Below are 16,563 nucleotides of genomic sequence, written 5' to 3'. Positions count from 1 at the left end.
TCGGGAAGTTTTTCATGATTATAAAATTCCAAATAAGGTGCAAAAATAACAATAAAAATTTAACAGTACAATTTTATCACTGATATCAGTAGCTCAGAGTAATTTTACGTTTGAATTTTGTTCTTTCTAAAAAAATTATATATTTTTTTTATGATTTAATGTTTATAAATTCCACAAACTTTTTTAAATTTTTTTATTCTAACTATAATTTTTTAATTTTAATTTTTTAATTTTAATTTTTTTCCCGTCTAATAGTATGTAAAATGATCCACATATGAAATGCAGATGAATTATTTTTCAAATTGGCCCAACTTGTCAATATTAGAGATAAAATGGCTCTTAATTGCTAACGTTATGAATAAATTGCACCATAGTAATATTTACTTTAACAGTGACTTTTCTTATCTTCTAGTTCCACCGTTTTATTTTCCCTGTTTTTCTTTATATTTTCTAATTGGATTTTATATTTTTACATATTGGACTTAGGGTTATAAATAGGACGGGCATTCGCTACAACGGAGACGAACTCATTTATTTTTCTCATGGTGCATAATGGAAAAAAATTTCCAAGAGCGGAGACAAGGAATCTCTCTCAGCACGCCGGAATTCTCATCCTCATCCTCATCCTGATGCAGTTTATAAAAAACATTCATATATTTATTTTTATATGGAAAAATTATAAAATTGAGTTAAATAGGAGACATATTTACATATTTAGTTCATTTACTCAACCTACTACATATCTAGACTATATTATTTTGATTTTCCCATAATACTCCAACCTTTCATCTTCCTCTTCCCGTTTCTCTTCCGTGCACGGTTTCTCTTCCCCTTCCCATACATTTGATCTTCTTCTTTTCCTTTATATTGCGAAATCTGCACTAATTTCTTCATCACCATGTCTTTCTTTTCTTCATCTCTTTATCTCTTGATTCTTCATCTTTCTATTTCTAGAAAATTAAGTCATGGTTCTTTATCTTTCTGTTTCTTCTCGTCTATTGGTTTCTTTCTTCTTGTGCGGATCGAAGACATCCTTATTCGATGTTATTTTGATTATTTTTCTGCGTTTATCATATGGTTATTGACGATTTCAATGATAAAAGGTGAAAAAATGTAAGTATCTACTGTTTTCTCTTCATTTTTTCCCCAGAAAATCACTTCGCAGAATGAGTTTTGCGAAGGTCTGTGAGGAAAAAGAGGTTAGAACGGACGATTTTTCTTTGCGAAGCCAAATTCCGCGAAGTCTGCGAAGGTAAAAGCATCATTTTTCTCTTACATTTCTCTTCGCAGACTTCACGTATTCTGCTTTCGCGAAACCAAATCGTCGTTTTTCTTGCTAACACGACTTTATTTTTGTGAAGGTGATTGAATACAGAACATCAAATTCAAGTACCCATTTAGCTTGAATACAAAGACGGTGTACTGGGATGTATGGGTGGGAATCTGTCAATTTTTTTTTGTTTCTTTCATGAAAAGAAAAGAAAAATCACCACGAAATTTGAATTTCATTTCTCAAACTTGGGTTCCATTTCTCGTCTCAAAATGAGTCTTGTTCTGCCGATTTTTCTTCGCTTCTGGGATTTAGGTTTTAGGTTTTGAATTATTATTGCAATTTTGTTGTAAATTTTGATAATGTTATGATTTTAATGTTAAAATTATGTTTGCACCCTTGTTGTTATGCTTTTTTTTTTGTTATATACCACTTCACATATTTCACAATATGCGAAGATAATACTGCTTAAAAACACGTCTTTTACTTCGCATATTGCGAAATCTGTGTAAATGAAAGTTATTCTGCGAATTAGTATTGTCATAGCATGCTTCGTATATTGCGAAATATGTGAAGTCAGACGGAAGGGAGAAAAAAGAAAGACTAAAATTTTTATAAGTGTTATATATATATATATATATATATATATATATATATATATATATATATTTTTTGGAAAAGTCACAAAAAAAATAGTATAGATAGATAATGGATTGCGTAAATGAATTAAATATGTAAATGAATCTCATATTTTATCTAATTTTGTAATTTTCCCTGAATTATATTATACGAAACTATAATTTCACATCTCAAAGCTAAATAAATTTGGGTAAATAATTATAAAGTGCTCATGTTTTTATAACGAACTAGTAAGTCCATAATATTATTATAAAGTCCTTAAGTTTTATTTTAATCAACTCTTTAGTACTTCCATTTGTTTTAGATGAAAGTATAAAATTGCCCCGAATTATATACATGAAAAAACTTATCTTTTAGTTTCAAATTTAATCTAAACAGTTTTAATATTGTTTTTGAAATATATACACCAAAATTGATATATATACTTGTGTATACTAATCATAAAAAATATATATTATTTATTCTCTTAAATTTTTAATTTTTTTTATTTTCTAATATAATATTTTAACACTAACATTAATATTATTACGAACTTTTGATAACTTAAGAAAATAAGATTCTATTTGTTGATTCATAAAATTTATTAGAGATCAATTAAGATTACTTTTTATAATTTTATATAGTATTACTTCTATTTTAATAATTTTTGAAATATTTTTCGTTTATTTTTTTAGTTAATAAATTTTACGTCACTAAATTAAAATTCTATAATTATATAAAATTTAATTACTTAATATAGAAGAGATTATGGTTATGTAGAAAAAAGAGAAAAAATATAAAATAGAAAAAATATAATATATATTTTTTTTTTTGGTTGAGAGGAAGGGCCGAGGCCCCGAGGCAAAACAAAGAGAAACTAGCCTAAGCCCTGACGGAACGACTCAGAACCGCTTCTGTCAGCGCCGAGGATATCAAGAGGGCCTACAGGCGGCCCATCACACTCGTGATGACCTAACGGAAAAACACCTGCGAAGTTCGCCAACCAATCCGCTGCTCGATTATCCTCTCGGGGAATATGAGCAACTCTGACATCCCACTGCTTTTTTAAAAGAAACCGACACTCCTCAATGATCCAGTAGTACTGGTGATGGCTTCTGCCCTGAAACTGAATCAGGTGGACAACATCCAGAGCATCTACCTCAATGACGACATTTCTGTATCCCGCATCCCAAGCCAGTTGCAAACTGTAGAAAACGCCCCACAGCTCTGCAAGAACCGCTGTGTTGGCTCCTAAATTACACATAAAACCCCCTAACCAATCGCCTTTATTATTTCTGATCAAACCTCCACAAGAGGATAGCCCTGGATTCCCCTTACTCGCTCCATCACAGTTAATTTTGACCCAACCCTCCAAAGGAGGCTTCCAACCAGCCATACGGTCTTGATTTCCCACTCCCCGTCTACGAATGCCTCGATTACAGTCTGTTAATTCCTTCACCTGCTGAGATATGAATCTCGCTTTATCTCCCCTCTCCCTATGGTTCTCGTCAAAAAGCCTTTCGTTCCGCCATTTCCACAACCACCAGCAAGCCGTAGTGAACACCACTGGCCAACTGATATTCTCCCAGCGCTCCTTAGCCTCTAAATTCCCCTTGATCCAAGTCTTAAGGTCGGTCGTAAAGAAATCTTGTTGCCAACTAGCCGGGATAAACTGTATCCAAACCTCTTGAGCGAGCCGACAGTCCCGGAGGATATGCAAAGTCGATTCAATCTCACGGCATTCCCCGCACAAATCATCATCCCCTAAATTCCTTCTCACTCGGTTCACGTTAGAGAGGATAGCGTCCCTGTAAGCCAGCCAAATGAAGAAACGAACCCTTTCCATCGCTGATACAGTCCAAATTAGGTTCCAGATTCTCCCTCTATCACTAGTTTCGTCAAACGAAACCTCATTCGTCTGCAGCTCATAGGCTGTTCGTACCGAGAATTCCCCGGACCTTGCTGCCTTTCAGGACCAGCTGTCCTCTTCACCATTTTCCGGAAATAACACTATAGCAGCGAGGTGAGTGAGCATTGGCGCTGGCAAACTTTGCTGTAAATTCTCCCAGTCCCAGCCCCCCGAATCTAACCAGTAGTCCGCTACCTTCAAGGTCTCCATGTGCTCATCAATATGTGTTGTTGCTGCACTCTTCAGATCGGTAAAATCTGCCCAAGCATCCATCCAGAACCGAGTGGCTCTACCGTTCTTCACTACTTTTGACAGGCCCCTTTTTAGAACTTCCAAGCCCTTCAAAATGCTTCTCCAAGTGTGACTCTTATTTTGCCTGTTCCGGAACATATTCAGGCTCGTTCTATCACCTGCATAAGGACTCCTAAGCACCTTGATCCACAAGGAATCTTCCCCAGTTATCATACGCCAACCTAACTTGGCTAAGTTCGCCAGGTTCGTGGGCCTCGCCCTTTTAATGCCCAACCCTCCTTTGTTGCGATTCCGACTCACAACCTCCCATCGGACCAGGTGGACTTTCCTGCCCCTTTCCGTGCTTCCCCATAAGAAGTTTCTGCTGATCCCGTCAAGTTTATTACAGATACTAATGGGCATGGCCGACGTTTGCATAGCATAAACAGGTAAGGCTGAAATTACTGATCTGATCAAAGTCGTTCGCCCAGCAAGGGAAAGACTCTTCTCTTTCCAACCTGCAAGACGGGTTTTCACACGATCAATGATGTAGTCATAGGTTGAGCTCTTGACCCTCTCGTGCAGAAGCTTCACTCCCAGATACTTCCCCAGATCCGAAGTTCTTTTTACACCAAGCTCCGCTTCAATCTCTGTTCTGGTCCTGTCACTTGTATTGGCTGAGAAGAACACACATGATTTTTCCAAGCTCACCTTTTGACCCGAACAGTTACAGAAGTGGTTCAGCACCTCTTTCACTACTTTAGCCTGGCCTCTAGATGCTTCAGCCAGCAGGACAATGTCATCGGCGAAGAAGCAGTGCGAAAGATTGGGGCCATCTTTAGACAGAGAGACTGGCTTCCATTGGTTATTGTTAACAGCATCGAGGATCAGGTGACTAAGCCTCTCCATGCACAACATATATTTATTATTAAAACATAAATTAAAAGGTAATTTTGGTATTTTAAATTTTTTTAGTATAATTTGAGTATTGATTCAAACATAAAAAAAAAAATTTTAAAGTAAAAAAAAAATAAAAATTAAAAGACTATATAATTATTTACCCGATAAATTTTAACAGCGGCTAAACTGGTACATACATTTGACAAATTTTATATACTTACTCCCTTCAAACCTCCTGCCGAAACACGATTGCCTCAAGCTTGATCCAATAAAATCCCTCAAACAAACAAACAGCGACTAAAAAAAAAAAAAAATCATATGGTAATTTATCCAACAAAACAAAACCATGTCATTCTCAATCCTCGCCAGAGCTGGAAGGATTCTTCAACTCAAAAATTTACTCAATAATCGGCCCCTTCAATCCAGGTAGATTACTCCTTTCAAGGTTTTATTCAATTTCTCTTTCTTCGGATTCAAGCCTGACATTTCTTTCCTTTTAAGAGGGGTTTACGAGTTCACTAGAGGTTACTCTGCAAATGACTGCCCAAGTTTTGGCAGTAGTAATCCAATTCTATTCCGCAGATGTCCAGTCGGATCACCACGAATTCGCGATTGTCTTCATAGTCCTTTCAAGAGGGGTTATGCTACTTATAGTGCTTCTACTGCGGAGCAGAAATCGAGAAAAATGCTAATATATCTGACGGGTTTGGTTATTGCCATGGTTGGGTGTAGCTATGCTGCTGTTCCTTTATATAGGAGGTTTTGCCAAGCTACTGGATATGGGGGAACTGTCCAGCGCAGAGAGGTTCTTTCTCTTTCCGGCGTCTTTTTCCTTTTTGTTAATTGGTGACGACTTGATATCTTGTATCCTGCGTTTTCTTAGACTGTTGAGGACAAGATTGCACGGCATACTAAAGAAGGAACAGTCACCCAGAGGTTTTCTTTTGTTTTTGGATTTTAAATTTCTCTACTTTTTTTTTATTTTTGGGGAAATATTTGAATGGATTATTGTGCTGATATTGTTTTTTGATGAATATAATAATCATTATCTAAAATGAAGTAGCTAGGTCTAATACTGGAGGGATTTTTGCTACTACTTGATTGTAAAGTAATGTTGCAGTACCTTGTCCTGAGTTTATTCTGTAACCATTTTGCTTCTGTATACAAGCCTTTGTGCAAATAAAGGAATTTAACAATTTGTTCTGTAAATGTCTATATAATTGACAAACCATTTGTGCTTCTTTCCCAAAATATTGCCGCCTTGGCCTCCACTTTCAAGCAAGCACTGTCTTGATAGTGAGCTTGCGAGTACATGCAAAATGATGTACAAGTTGAATTATTCTTTCAAGAATGATGACATGTGCCTCTGATATCTTTCAACTGATTTTTTAAAAATGTATGCATTTGCTCTGATGGGTCTCTTTGTTTTATTCCATAGGGAGATTGTTGTGCAATTTAATGCCGATGTGGCCGATGGAATGCAATGGAAGTTTATTCCCACACAAAGAGAGGTAACAACCTTGGCATAAATCAAATATCTTATATGGTTAACGAGATTCTATCCATGTAAATGGACCATTGTAATATTTTCTTATCTTCAGGTAAGGGTAAAACCAGGAGAGAGTGCTCTTGCATTTTATACTGCTGAAAATAGAAGTTCAACTCCAATAACTGGTGTATCTACATATAATGTCACTCCAATGAAGGTACTGATTTTGCTCTTATATGTTGTTGTTTAGTGTGATTTAACTTTATGGTATCCACAAAAGTAATCCTTTATTTATTTGGTTTTTAATCAAATTGAATGTGTGATTTTTAATCTTTGATATTAGCTTTGACATATTGAGCTTGTATAAACTGAAATCTCTTGAAAAGAATGGTAGTCATAATCTATTGGCATTTCTTTTTCGTTTATTATCAACAGCAAAGGAACAACATATGATGACTGTACGAAAATCCAAACAAATAGGAATTAGTGAGCTGGAAAAGTATAATTGACCCTCATGAAACTTATTAATATCCAAAAGCTTTTCAATGGTTAGGTTTTATGATTTGATATAGATTCTCTTGTAATTATTTAGTTATTTATATCTTTGAGGGGATCAGTGTAAAATATAGTCATATATGCCTAAACTTTGTCATATCTCATCTCAATTTGGTACTTTTGTAAGTCTTGCTCAATTCTCAATGTCATTGATAGAGAACGAGCTAATACCCAAACTTTATTGGATCAGAATCCTAGTGGGCCGAAGGTGTTGAGGGTATATGTTGGTAAGAAGGCTAAGGCAGCAGCAAATGAGAATTGATTAGTCTGTTTTAAGTAGGGCCATTATAGGAATTAGTTGTTATAGTCTAGTTAGTGAGCTGGCGGGCTAGTGATTTCGGTTATAAGTTTGGTAGGGAGAGGAGGAGGAGAGGTTATTTTGTATGTTCATTCTGCTTTAGCAGGGCTATGCTTAACTGTAGAGAGGGGAGTAATTCTCCCTGTGGATTGCATCTCGTTCTTTTCATTCCATTTGGCTATTCCTTAATATAATATCAGTATTATGTCCTTTTCTGTGTTCTTTGGTTTGGGATTGAGAGTTTACCATTTATCTCTATTAGTCATTGACTGATAACACATTCTTGTTATTTAATGTGAAGATTTTTCTAGAGATATAAGAGCCATTAGTATTACAATCTACATTTGACCTCTGTTAATATCATTATTCATGTAATAGGAGCTTGGCAATAAAAGAGTTTTTGGTTTTACAATGCTTGAAATGATTTTAATACTACTTTTATGTTAAAAGAGTAACTTTTGCAGGAACTATTTCTATTATTAGCTCTAGGCACTAGCTCTGAAGCTATGATAAAATCCACTTGCATTGTTGAATATATGAATATGAATCTATTCAATCAATTTCCTATATGTAGTAGTAATTATTATTGGGTTTTTCTGGTCGTTTTAACAAGTACTTTTCTATGAAAAATAGGAGGTAACCCTCCATTGTAGATGGATGGAAATGATATTCTAAGCAACTACACTTCTTACACTTTTTGGTTTTGAGGGCATTTAGGTGTTGTTTGGTTAGGAGGGAGGAAATGGCTGTTTAGAGGGAGAAAGCTCTGGAAATGGTGATTTGGGAATTCGAAAAATGGTGGTTCAGTGGGTAATTTAGTTCTAAACAATTTTAATTCTTGATTTTTTCCATTTTGAGGTCGTGGTCGCTCATTTTAACTTAAGTCAACAGTAAAATGGGTCATTATGTCAGTGAAGTGCAAAGTTAAAGGGCTTTAATATCGGGTTTTGAAGTTTAGGGGCCATAAAGAAAGTAAGTGCAAAGTTGAGGGGCCATGGGTGCAAGTTACTCTAAAGTCATATGAAGTTCTCAACCAATTAATAAATACTTTGCATTAGCTTGGCACATGTAAGCTTGCTTTAGCTTAGCTTATGCAATGATGGCAAGTGTTTCTTCCTCAATTCCTCCACACCTCCATTGATTATACAAAGTTGGAAGTCAACCTTCCCATATTAACATTCTGTGCATCTGTTAAGTATATTAAGGACTGAAAAAAGACATTACTGCCGAAGCAAGAATTAAATATACAGTATCTCTCTAAATCACACAGGAAATCTTCCAGCCAAATTAAATTCTTCACTACTGCTTTGACTGTCAGTAAGCCACTGATTTGCTTAGCAAGTTTCAGTTTTTTGCTACTTTCATGCTTAAATTAAATGATGACATTCATCGAGATATAATTTCTCCTATGTGCTTCCATGTCAGTTCTCTTCAGTTCACCTGATTTTAGCAATCTGAGATTCTTCATGTCTGTGGGATCCTAATTGCAATTTAACTCAGCCAGTGAACAGTTAGGCTCTCACAAATTATTTTGTAGGAGATGGTGCATCCCTCTTTATTTCTTCTTATTCTTCTTGTTCTTCTGTTTTGGAGTTGAATAGTTTCACATATCTTTGCTTAGTGTGGTGCATCATGTCATGTGAATGTTTAGTCGATGATGATTAGATTATGTTTTACGTATATTGCTTAGTAACTCTATTCCAGATTGATGCGCTGATATATTTAGATTGGTCAAATAACTGCTCTTTATATGATTATATTTTATTGGTCACCTAATTTGGCCTCTAAGAAACTAATTGCTTCATGGACTGTGTGAAAGTTGGAGAATGAATGGTTGATGGCAATGAAGATTCAGCTTTTGAAATTGAGATGCGACTTATCTTTTGAGGTTTCAGTCTAGTAGCTACATGTTGGCATTGGCTATAACTTATATATCGAATTAAGGTCAATGATCAAATACATACATATATAGGTAATAGGTATATACAAGTCTTCCTGTGAAATTTTCAAATTGGTCCTCTTTATTAAGTAAAATAAGCTATGGAAGACATGGCAAAAGTTGTCAGGTATATATATGAATTCCATCGAAGCGACTGGAAGGATGAATGCGAGCCCTTGTCAGTTAGGCTGTTTTCTGTTTTCAAGTAGAGAAAGAAAATATGAATGAATGACATAGTTGATGTGTATTATAAGAACATTGAGATTTAGTAGTGATGATTTGCAGGCTGGAGTATACTTCAATAAAATACAATGCTTTTGCTTTGAGGAACAGCGTCTTCTTCCCGGGGAGCAGATTGACATGCCTGTGAGCTTTCTTTTTGTTTTTGTTGTAAGTTGTAACCTTGTCCTACCTATTCTGCTGATGGTTAGTGATTTTCTATAATAACTTATGCAGGTATTCTTTTATATAGACCCAGAATTTGAAACAGATCCTAGGATGGATGGAATCAACAACATAATCTTATCCTATACATTTTTCAAGGCTTCAGATGAATGACACAAACACCGACATTCTCATTCTACTTTCATATCAGACATGTTTGTTGGAAGGTTTGAGCAGTTCTGATTCATTACCCAGATAGTATAAATTATGGCTAGGATGTAGGAGTTGACTCTGATAGTTTCAAGTGAAATTTCTGGGCAGTAACATGCTATGAAATGCAGCGGGTAAATTGTGCTGATGGTCATTGAAGTTTGGAGTCGGTTTCAAAAAGCCAATGAACTATTCTTTTCATAAATTCATTGAATTTTACTTTTTATTTCAATAAAATCATTCCAGCTAATACGGACAACAAAATTCACTGGATTAATTATACAGTAAACATGTTGGAATGGACTTACTTTTACATGAGGTGGCTGTCACTTATATGCTTATATCTCTTAGTTGTATTTTCATTTTGATTCACTTGGACTGACTTATTTAGTTGTTGTTTTTTTTGAGAAAACTTGTTTAGTTATTTTTAATTAAATAACTTATTTGGAGATGAAAATGGAAGAATTAATCACTTTCATATAAACTTGCTAACTGTGGGCTTGCCTAATTGAGCCTTCGCCTAAATGATCTGCCAGGAAGAGGCTCTTCCAATGTTTACTCTCAAGTTTAAGTGTTCAATGAGCAATTTACATACAAATTCATTTTTTTTTTAAATATGTACTACTGTCAAGTTATAATTTTGAATTATGTTAAACTCATAATTTAGTCAGACCCATTAAATTGCAATCTCAATTGTTTATGAAGATTTCACCTAAACACCATAATACATCATTTTTATTCCAAAATATTTTTTTTGTCAAGCAAGTGAATAATTTATGAAGTACCACAATATCGAAACTAATACAACAACAATAGCAAAGTTTTAGTCCCAAAATGATTCGGGTTGGCGAACATGAATCATCATACGAAACCGTGAAATCAAGTCGTGTTGGTCTGGATGGTATGATTGATAAGAGCCCGACCAAGGTTCCAAATAGGGAATTCAGTTTCGACGGCCTGGATGGTATGATTGATAAGAGCCGAACTCGTACTTGTTACAAGTATGTCATCAACATAGCAAAGGACGGAGATCTTGTACTGACAGTATGTTTTGTGAATAATAGACGTAAGAGAGCTTGCTTGAGCCCATAAAACTATTGTTTGAGTAAGCATATATAATTGATTTAGGATTGAGAGATTTGGAAAAAGAAGAGAGTGAAGGTTGGGGTGAGGTACACGGGAGATGTAGGTATGATGGGGATCCAGGGACATAGGAAAGGATGGGGACTGACTACTATTGGGACAGGTTTGGGAAGTGTGAGGAGAAGGGATAGGGTGTGGGGTCCGCAAATTTTGAAGAAGATGAAGGAAGGAAGGAAGGAATAGATTCCAATCCAATGCATTTATTAATGTAGGCAGGCAGAGACATACTATTTCAGGTCAGAAATAGGAAAAGAGGATGCATTCATTCCTTTCCTTGGAGACACACAGTGGATGTCGCTTCAGCAAATGGAAATTCATCTTCACTAAATGTTACGTTACGTGTTTACAGATATTAATGCGACCCCAACACAGATAACCATTACTATTTGACACAAACTCCAGACCCTAAATCAATTTTATGTCTATTGTAAACATGCAGAAGCGGTGCGAGAAGTCAGATTGTTTATCAAAGGCTTTAATTAAAGTAAGGAGCTTTGGATTTTAACACGATTGAGGCATCAGCAACTAGTGTCAAACTCGTATCAACAACATGGTAAATTTTACTGTCAAATACACCATTTTATTTACGAGTGTGGGGACATGTTAATTTATGAATGATGCCATGTTGAGTAAGAAAATCGATCGTAATTTCTAAAACTCATCTCCAAATCAGAATAAAAAGATAGAAGCAATAGTAAAACAGAGAAAATAGAGAGAGAATACTTACCTAGTTATGGTGCATGACTAGTCTTATTTATAGGTATTGGATGGAATAGTGGCAAATGACTAGAATACCTTTGGAGTTCTAGGTTTGTCCAAAGGGGAACTTTCGGGGTGCATGGATCTGATGGCCCTTCCGATGTTGATGGGTCATGGAAGCTAGCATCGACGATCGATCTAGAGTCGAGAGGTCTCAAATGCTTCATCATAAGTCCCCCCACCTTTTAGTAGGACAAGTCACTACGTGTGATACCTTCAAATGGTGGCGATGGGAGGGAAAAGCATGTGCGTTTTGCTCTGTTTTTATGTTCGTGTGTGCTTCCTTTGAATGATTTGGGCTGTTTTCTTCATTGGTACTGCCACGTGGCCTGGTTTGTGCTTTTTTGAATGATTTTGGTGTCTTCAATTATTGGGTTGTGTTAGGTGCCATTTTTGGTTACCCTTGGGCTTTCCATGCTTTGGTGATGAGACCATTTTGCCTCTCCCATTTTTGTTTGCTTTTGTTTTTGCGTTTTTCTGATGTGCTTTTTCTTTGTACCTGCTAGCAGTGTTTATTCTGGCGAGCCTCCATTATTTCTAGTGACTTCCTTGCTGTTTCAGGTGAGTTCTTTGTGAGGTCAGTGACTTGCTACCCTCCTTGTTTCTTTTCCTCCTTTATTCCTAGCATCCCCAATTAGTTTAGGAGAAACCTTGAGGTTGTTGGAGCATGTCTGATAGTGAGCTCAGTTCAGACAGTCTACTGGTGAGGTTAGCGGAGGAGGTGGTATTAGTATGGTCCGTAGAGGATTTACGACCAGACATGGGACCGTCGAGGTCAAAGCGGTCAGCATAGGATTTATGGACTAGACATAGGACCGTCGGGTTAGAGGGATTGAGTGAGAAAGTGGCTGATTTTGCAAGTGTTAGAAGGAAGGTGGTGGTCAAGAAGCAACCAGTTATGTCGCGTCCTGGGGCGATGTGATACGTAAGAACCAAGTAGTGGTTTCAGTTAGTTTGCTTGACAATTTTGTGTCGACCGAGTTGAGCATGCAGATTTGTATTATAATATACGGCAACGATTGTGGCTATGGGGACATAAGCGAAATAGTTCTTCTGCTGGCCTCCACTTTGATCCCTTCACCCAGCCACATGCGCCAAAGGTTAGAACTTTGGAGGAGATTGATAGAAGCAATGTCACTCTTATTTTTAAGAAACAATATCCAATTAAACCGAGTGAATTCTCAATAAGTAAAAACAAAATAACGATGACCTAAAGCAGAGGAATCCGGGGCAGGACCCCAAACCTCTGAGTGAATAAATACAAACATAGAAGTGCTAGAACGAATAATGGAAGGTAAATTAAACTTAGAAAGCTTGCCCTGAGGACAAAAGCAACACACTAATGCAGTCTTTGAGGAAGGAAGACCATTCTGACTGATGAGTTGATCGACGGTTCGAGAATGACAGTGTCCAAGACGAGCATGCCACTATGAGCGCGAGATCTTTTCTCCAATCAAAACCTGCTTCAGAGTACCGGGGTAGGATGTACAAGCCATCTTTACTTGGTCCTGACAAAAGGATTTCCTTACTTACCTGATCCTTAATGAAAAAATGAGAGGGCCAGAATTCAAAATAACATGAGTTATCACGAGAATTGTTTTGAACAGAAAGGTAAGGATTTTGTAAGCTTAGGAATAAGTAAAACATCTTTAAGTTTAAACTGATGAACATCGGAATTTCCGACGTGAGAAATAGGCAAACCTTGACCATTACCAAATTGAATGTTGTCAAACCCCTGATATGATGTAAGATGCTGAAGATTTTGTGCATTGTTTCTCATATGATGAGTAGCTCCAGTATCAGGATACCAGGGTTGATCAACAACATTAAAATCATCAAACTGAGGGTAACCAGAGGAATCATTTGTCCAAGCCATGTGAGAATGAGGATGAAAGTTACTATTGTTGTGACATCTCCAACCTTGAAAAGGATGAGTAGTACCTAAATATAACGACTGAGGCCCCTAATATTGACGTTTGGAGGTACATCTATCAACCCAGTGAAAAGTATCGCCACACAGAAAACAACTAATGCTTCTTCTTAGCTTTGGAATTGTTAGAGGACGTGGAAACATACTTTATGGTGATGTTGCCCATAGGTAACCTAGCATCACTTTTGAGGAGGAGTTCATGACGAACCAGTTAATCATATAATTCATACCACTCAACTGGTGATCCTCGATGAACATTGAGTGCTGTCAGAACGCCCTGACATTCCTGACCTAAGTTCTTAAACATAGTGGCAATAAGTTGTGTAATACTGTCATGAATACCAGCAACAGTCAATTCATCATAAATTATTTTCAGCTTTTGGAGATACGTAGCCACAGTTATGTCATTCTTTTTGACATTATTGAGTTCAATAGTGAGCTGAATATGATGATTTTCAAAGATTATGCTATAAGTTCGTTCAAAGGAAGACCACACTGCCCTGGCAAAGTCTAGATAGGTAACTGTTTGAATAACATCCTCGGATAATAAGGTCATAATAGTTGCATAAGCCAAGTGATCAAGTTGTTCCTAGTGGAAAAAGGTGGGATTGTAGATAAAACTATCAAGATTATTGTAATCAACACTAGCAGAGCGATGCACAAACTTGGCAAGAGCCAATGTGGCGCCATAGCAGTGTTCATCAAAACACATGTATAACTTGTAGACTAGCTATAATATACATCTTCTAAATTTTGTAATGGCAGGTGACATTTTGATAGATATTTGAGGAATATGAGTGGATGCATACAGCAATGAGTGCGGTGTTTGGAACGAATCGGTGAATTATGCAGTTGGGTAGACAAAAGTAATGAGGTCGATGCTACAGAAATTGATTCTAGTGGAGGAGTGGCGGTCGGGTCCGCATAGGAGGAAGGAATGAGGGCTAAATTGCTATTACCGAGCATAGGTTAACCATGGTCTATGATACCATGTAAGTTCTAGAGAATTAAGGTTAATGTGATACACACACACACACACACACACACACACACACATATATATATGTATATAGACACTTTGAGAAGACTAAACCCACTATAACTCTAAACACAAGTATAACTCTAATCAACTGGAATAAAGAATAAATACATGATAGGTATGAGTTATTGGATAATAATAAAGTGTAATTATCCCAGTAGAACTTTAAGTGATTTGAGAGTAGATATATACTAAAAGCGCGGTGAATGGGGATCAAATAAAGTTACATTATACTTAGATGAATAGTTTTGTGATTCATCCAATCATTCAATTAACGTATGATATTCCTACTTTTTCAACTATTCTGGTAAGAAATTGGGGCCTTATTGATACAAGTTATAATCTACTGGAACCATTGCACATCACTCCGATGTTAGATTAAAAAATTGAGGCATGTTTTTAGGATCTCTCGATCATATCCAGCGTCGATTTATGGACAAAATTATGAAAAAACTTATATATAACATAGGCTCTCTCTAAGAATCCATGAATATTCTTCAAGCTAAACATGCCATGCAGATGGAGGTTGTGCGAGTGGAGCTTAAAGAGGCAATAGAGGAAAACAAGTACGTTGACAAACATGATTCCATCGCCTATTCTACCGGCGATCACGTGGTCTGTACTTGTCCTTGGAAGAGAAATTGGTCAGAAGAATCTCAACACGACATTGAACAGGGGGAGATCTAAGGAAAGAACATCTAGTTCTATATAGAAAATATGTCATCACTCCCAAACACCTCCAAGACAGCCTCATCATGATTCTACCGAATTTCTACTTTGGCAATATGAAACAAATCGTCGAAAGGGTTCGGGACCAAGAGATCTGATCCAAAGTTCAAAATAGACGAATCAACTTCTCTTAAAGATGATGTGTACAACCTCATTTGAAAGGAGCTTCATAATGCAATGGTTTATGGTGGAATAGATTCGTGAATATCAGCGATTACAGATGTTGACACTCCTCTATGCACATAAATTTGGAGAAGCCAATGCCTCAGGATTTAAGATCACATGCTCAAAGATTATAACGGTACATTACATGATTTTTCTTTAAGGTTTTTAGCAATAAGAAACTCCAAAAGTATGCAAACTGAGGAAGTCATTGTAAGGTTTAAAGCAAACAAGTAGGGAGTGGAATGTCAAGTTAACACATTCTTTATGTTCTATAAGATGTCAGTAGTCTCCGTATGACTATTCTCTGTTTGTGAAGAAGATTGTTGATCATATTACTTGTTTATTAATATATGTGGATGATGTAATTCTCACAGGCAACGATTTAAATGAAATACAGTATGTGAAACATTACCTTGATTATCAGTTTAAAATCAAAGATCTAGGCACATTGAAGTCTTTTTTTCTAAAGCATTGAGGTTTCTCATAGCACTAAGGGTTTTTTCTTAAACCAATATGTAAATATGCTTTAGAATTGTTGTCTAATGCATGCTTACTAGCAGCAAAGCCATCTTTAATACACATGGACAATAACCTTAGACTTTCGAAAGACAGTGGTGAATTGCTAACATATAAGACTGGTTATGGAAGAATGATTGGTTGATCGATTTATTTATTTGACCACAATGGGCCAGATATCACATATCTAGTTAACCAATTGAGTCAATTTTTGGATTCACCTGTAGATGTTCATTTTCAAGCAACATTAAAAGTTTTGAATATGTTAAAGCTTCACTAGCTCCTGACATTTTATTATCTTTAGCAACCAAGTTATTCTTAAAGGGTTTTAGTGACTCGAACTGGACAAGATGTCCTAATATAAGGCACTTTGTCACATGATATACTATATTTCTAGGGTTTTTTTCCTAGAAAAGTAAAAAGCAACAGGTAAATTCTAGGAGTTACGTAGAGGCACAATATAGAGTTTTAACCTATAC

General features: G+C 36.2%; 1 protein-coding gene across 1 annotated transcript; it reads left to right on the top strand.

The window, feature by feature from the left end:
- Positions 1-5,164: 5,164 nt before the first annotated feature.
- Positions 5,165-10,116, top strand: LOC136206481 (cytochrome c oxidase assembly protein COX11, mitochondrial). The gene is made up of 7 exons (XM_065997546.1): positions 5,165-5,354; positions 5,430-5,733; positions 5,812-5,864; positions 6,367-6,439; positions 6,530-6,634; positions 9,495-9,575; positions 9,666-10,116. The coding sequence occupies exons 1-7, from the start codon at positions 5,275-5,277 to the stop codon at positions 9,765-9,767; spliced, it is 798 nt and encodes a 265-aa protein (XP_065853618.1). The 5' UTR covers positions 5,165-5,274; the 3' UTR covers positions 9,768-10,116.
- Positions 10,117-16,563: the final 6,447 nt, after the last annotated feature.

The sequence above is a fragment of the Euphorbia lathyris genome, chromosome 1 (assembly GCF_963576675.1).
Source record: "Euphorbia lathyris chromosome 1, ddEupLath1.1, whole genome shotgun sequence".
NCBI classification, from domain to species: Eukaryota; Viridiplantae; Streptophyta; class Magnoliopsida; order Malpighiales; family Euphorbiaceae; genus Euphorbia; species Euphorbia lathyris.
The sequence above is the reverse complement of the archived record's forward strand: the minus strand, read 5'-3'. Positions and strand labels throughout refer to the sequence as shown.

Excerpts from the sequence above, each read along its gene's own strand:
- LOC136206481 (XM_065997546.1), top strand. The coding sequence starts at position 5,275 with ATGTCATTCTCAATCCTCGCCAGAGCTGGAAGGATTCTTCAACTCAAA. Across the intron at positions 5,355-5,429 it reads AATCGGCCCCTTCAATCCAG|AGGGGTTTACGAGTTCACTA; the intron begins GTAGATTACTCC and ends TTTCCTTTTAAG. Across the intron at positions 6,440-6,529 it reads TTATTCCCACACAAAGAGAG|GTAAGGGTAAAACCAGGAGA; the intron begins GTAACAACCTTG and ends TCTTATCTTCAG.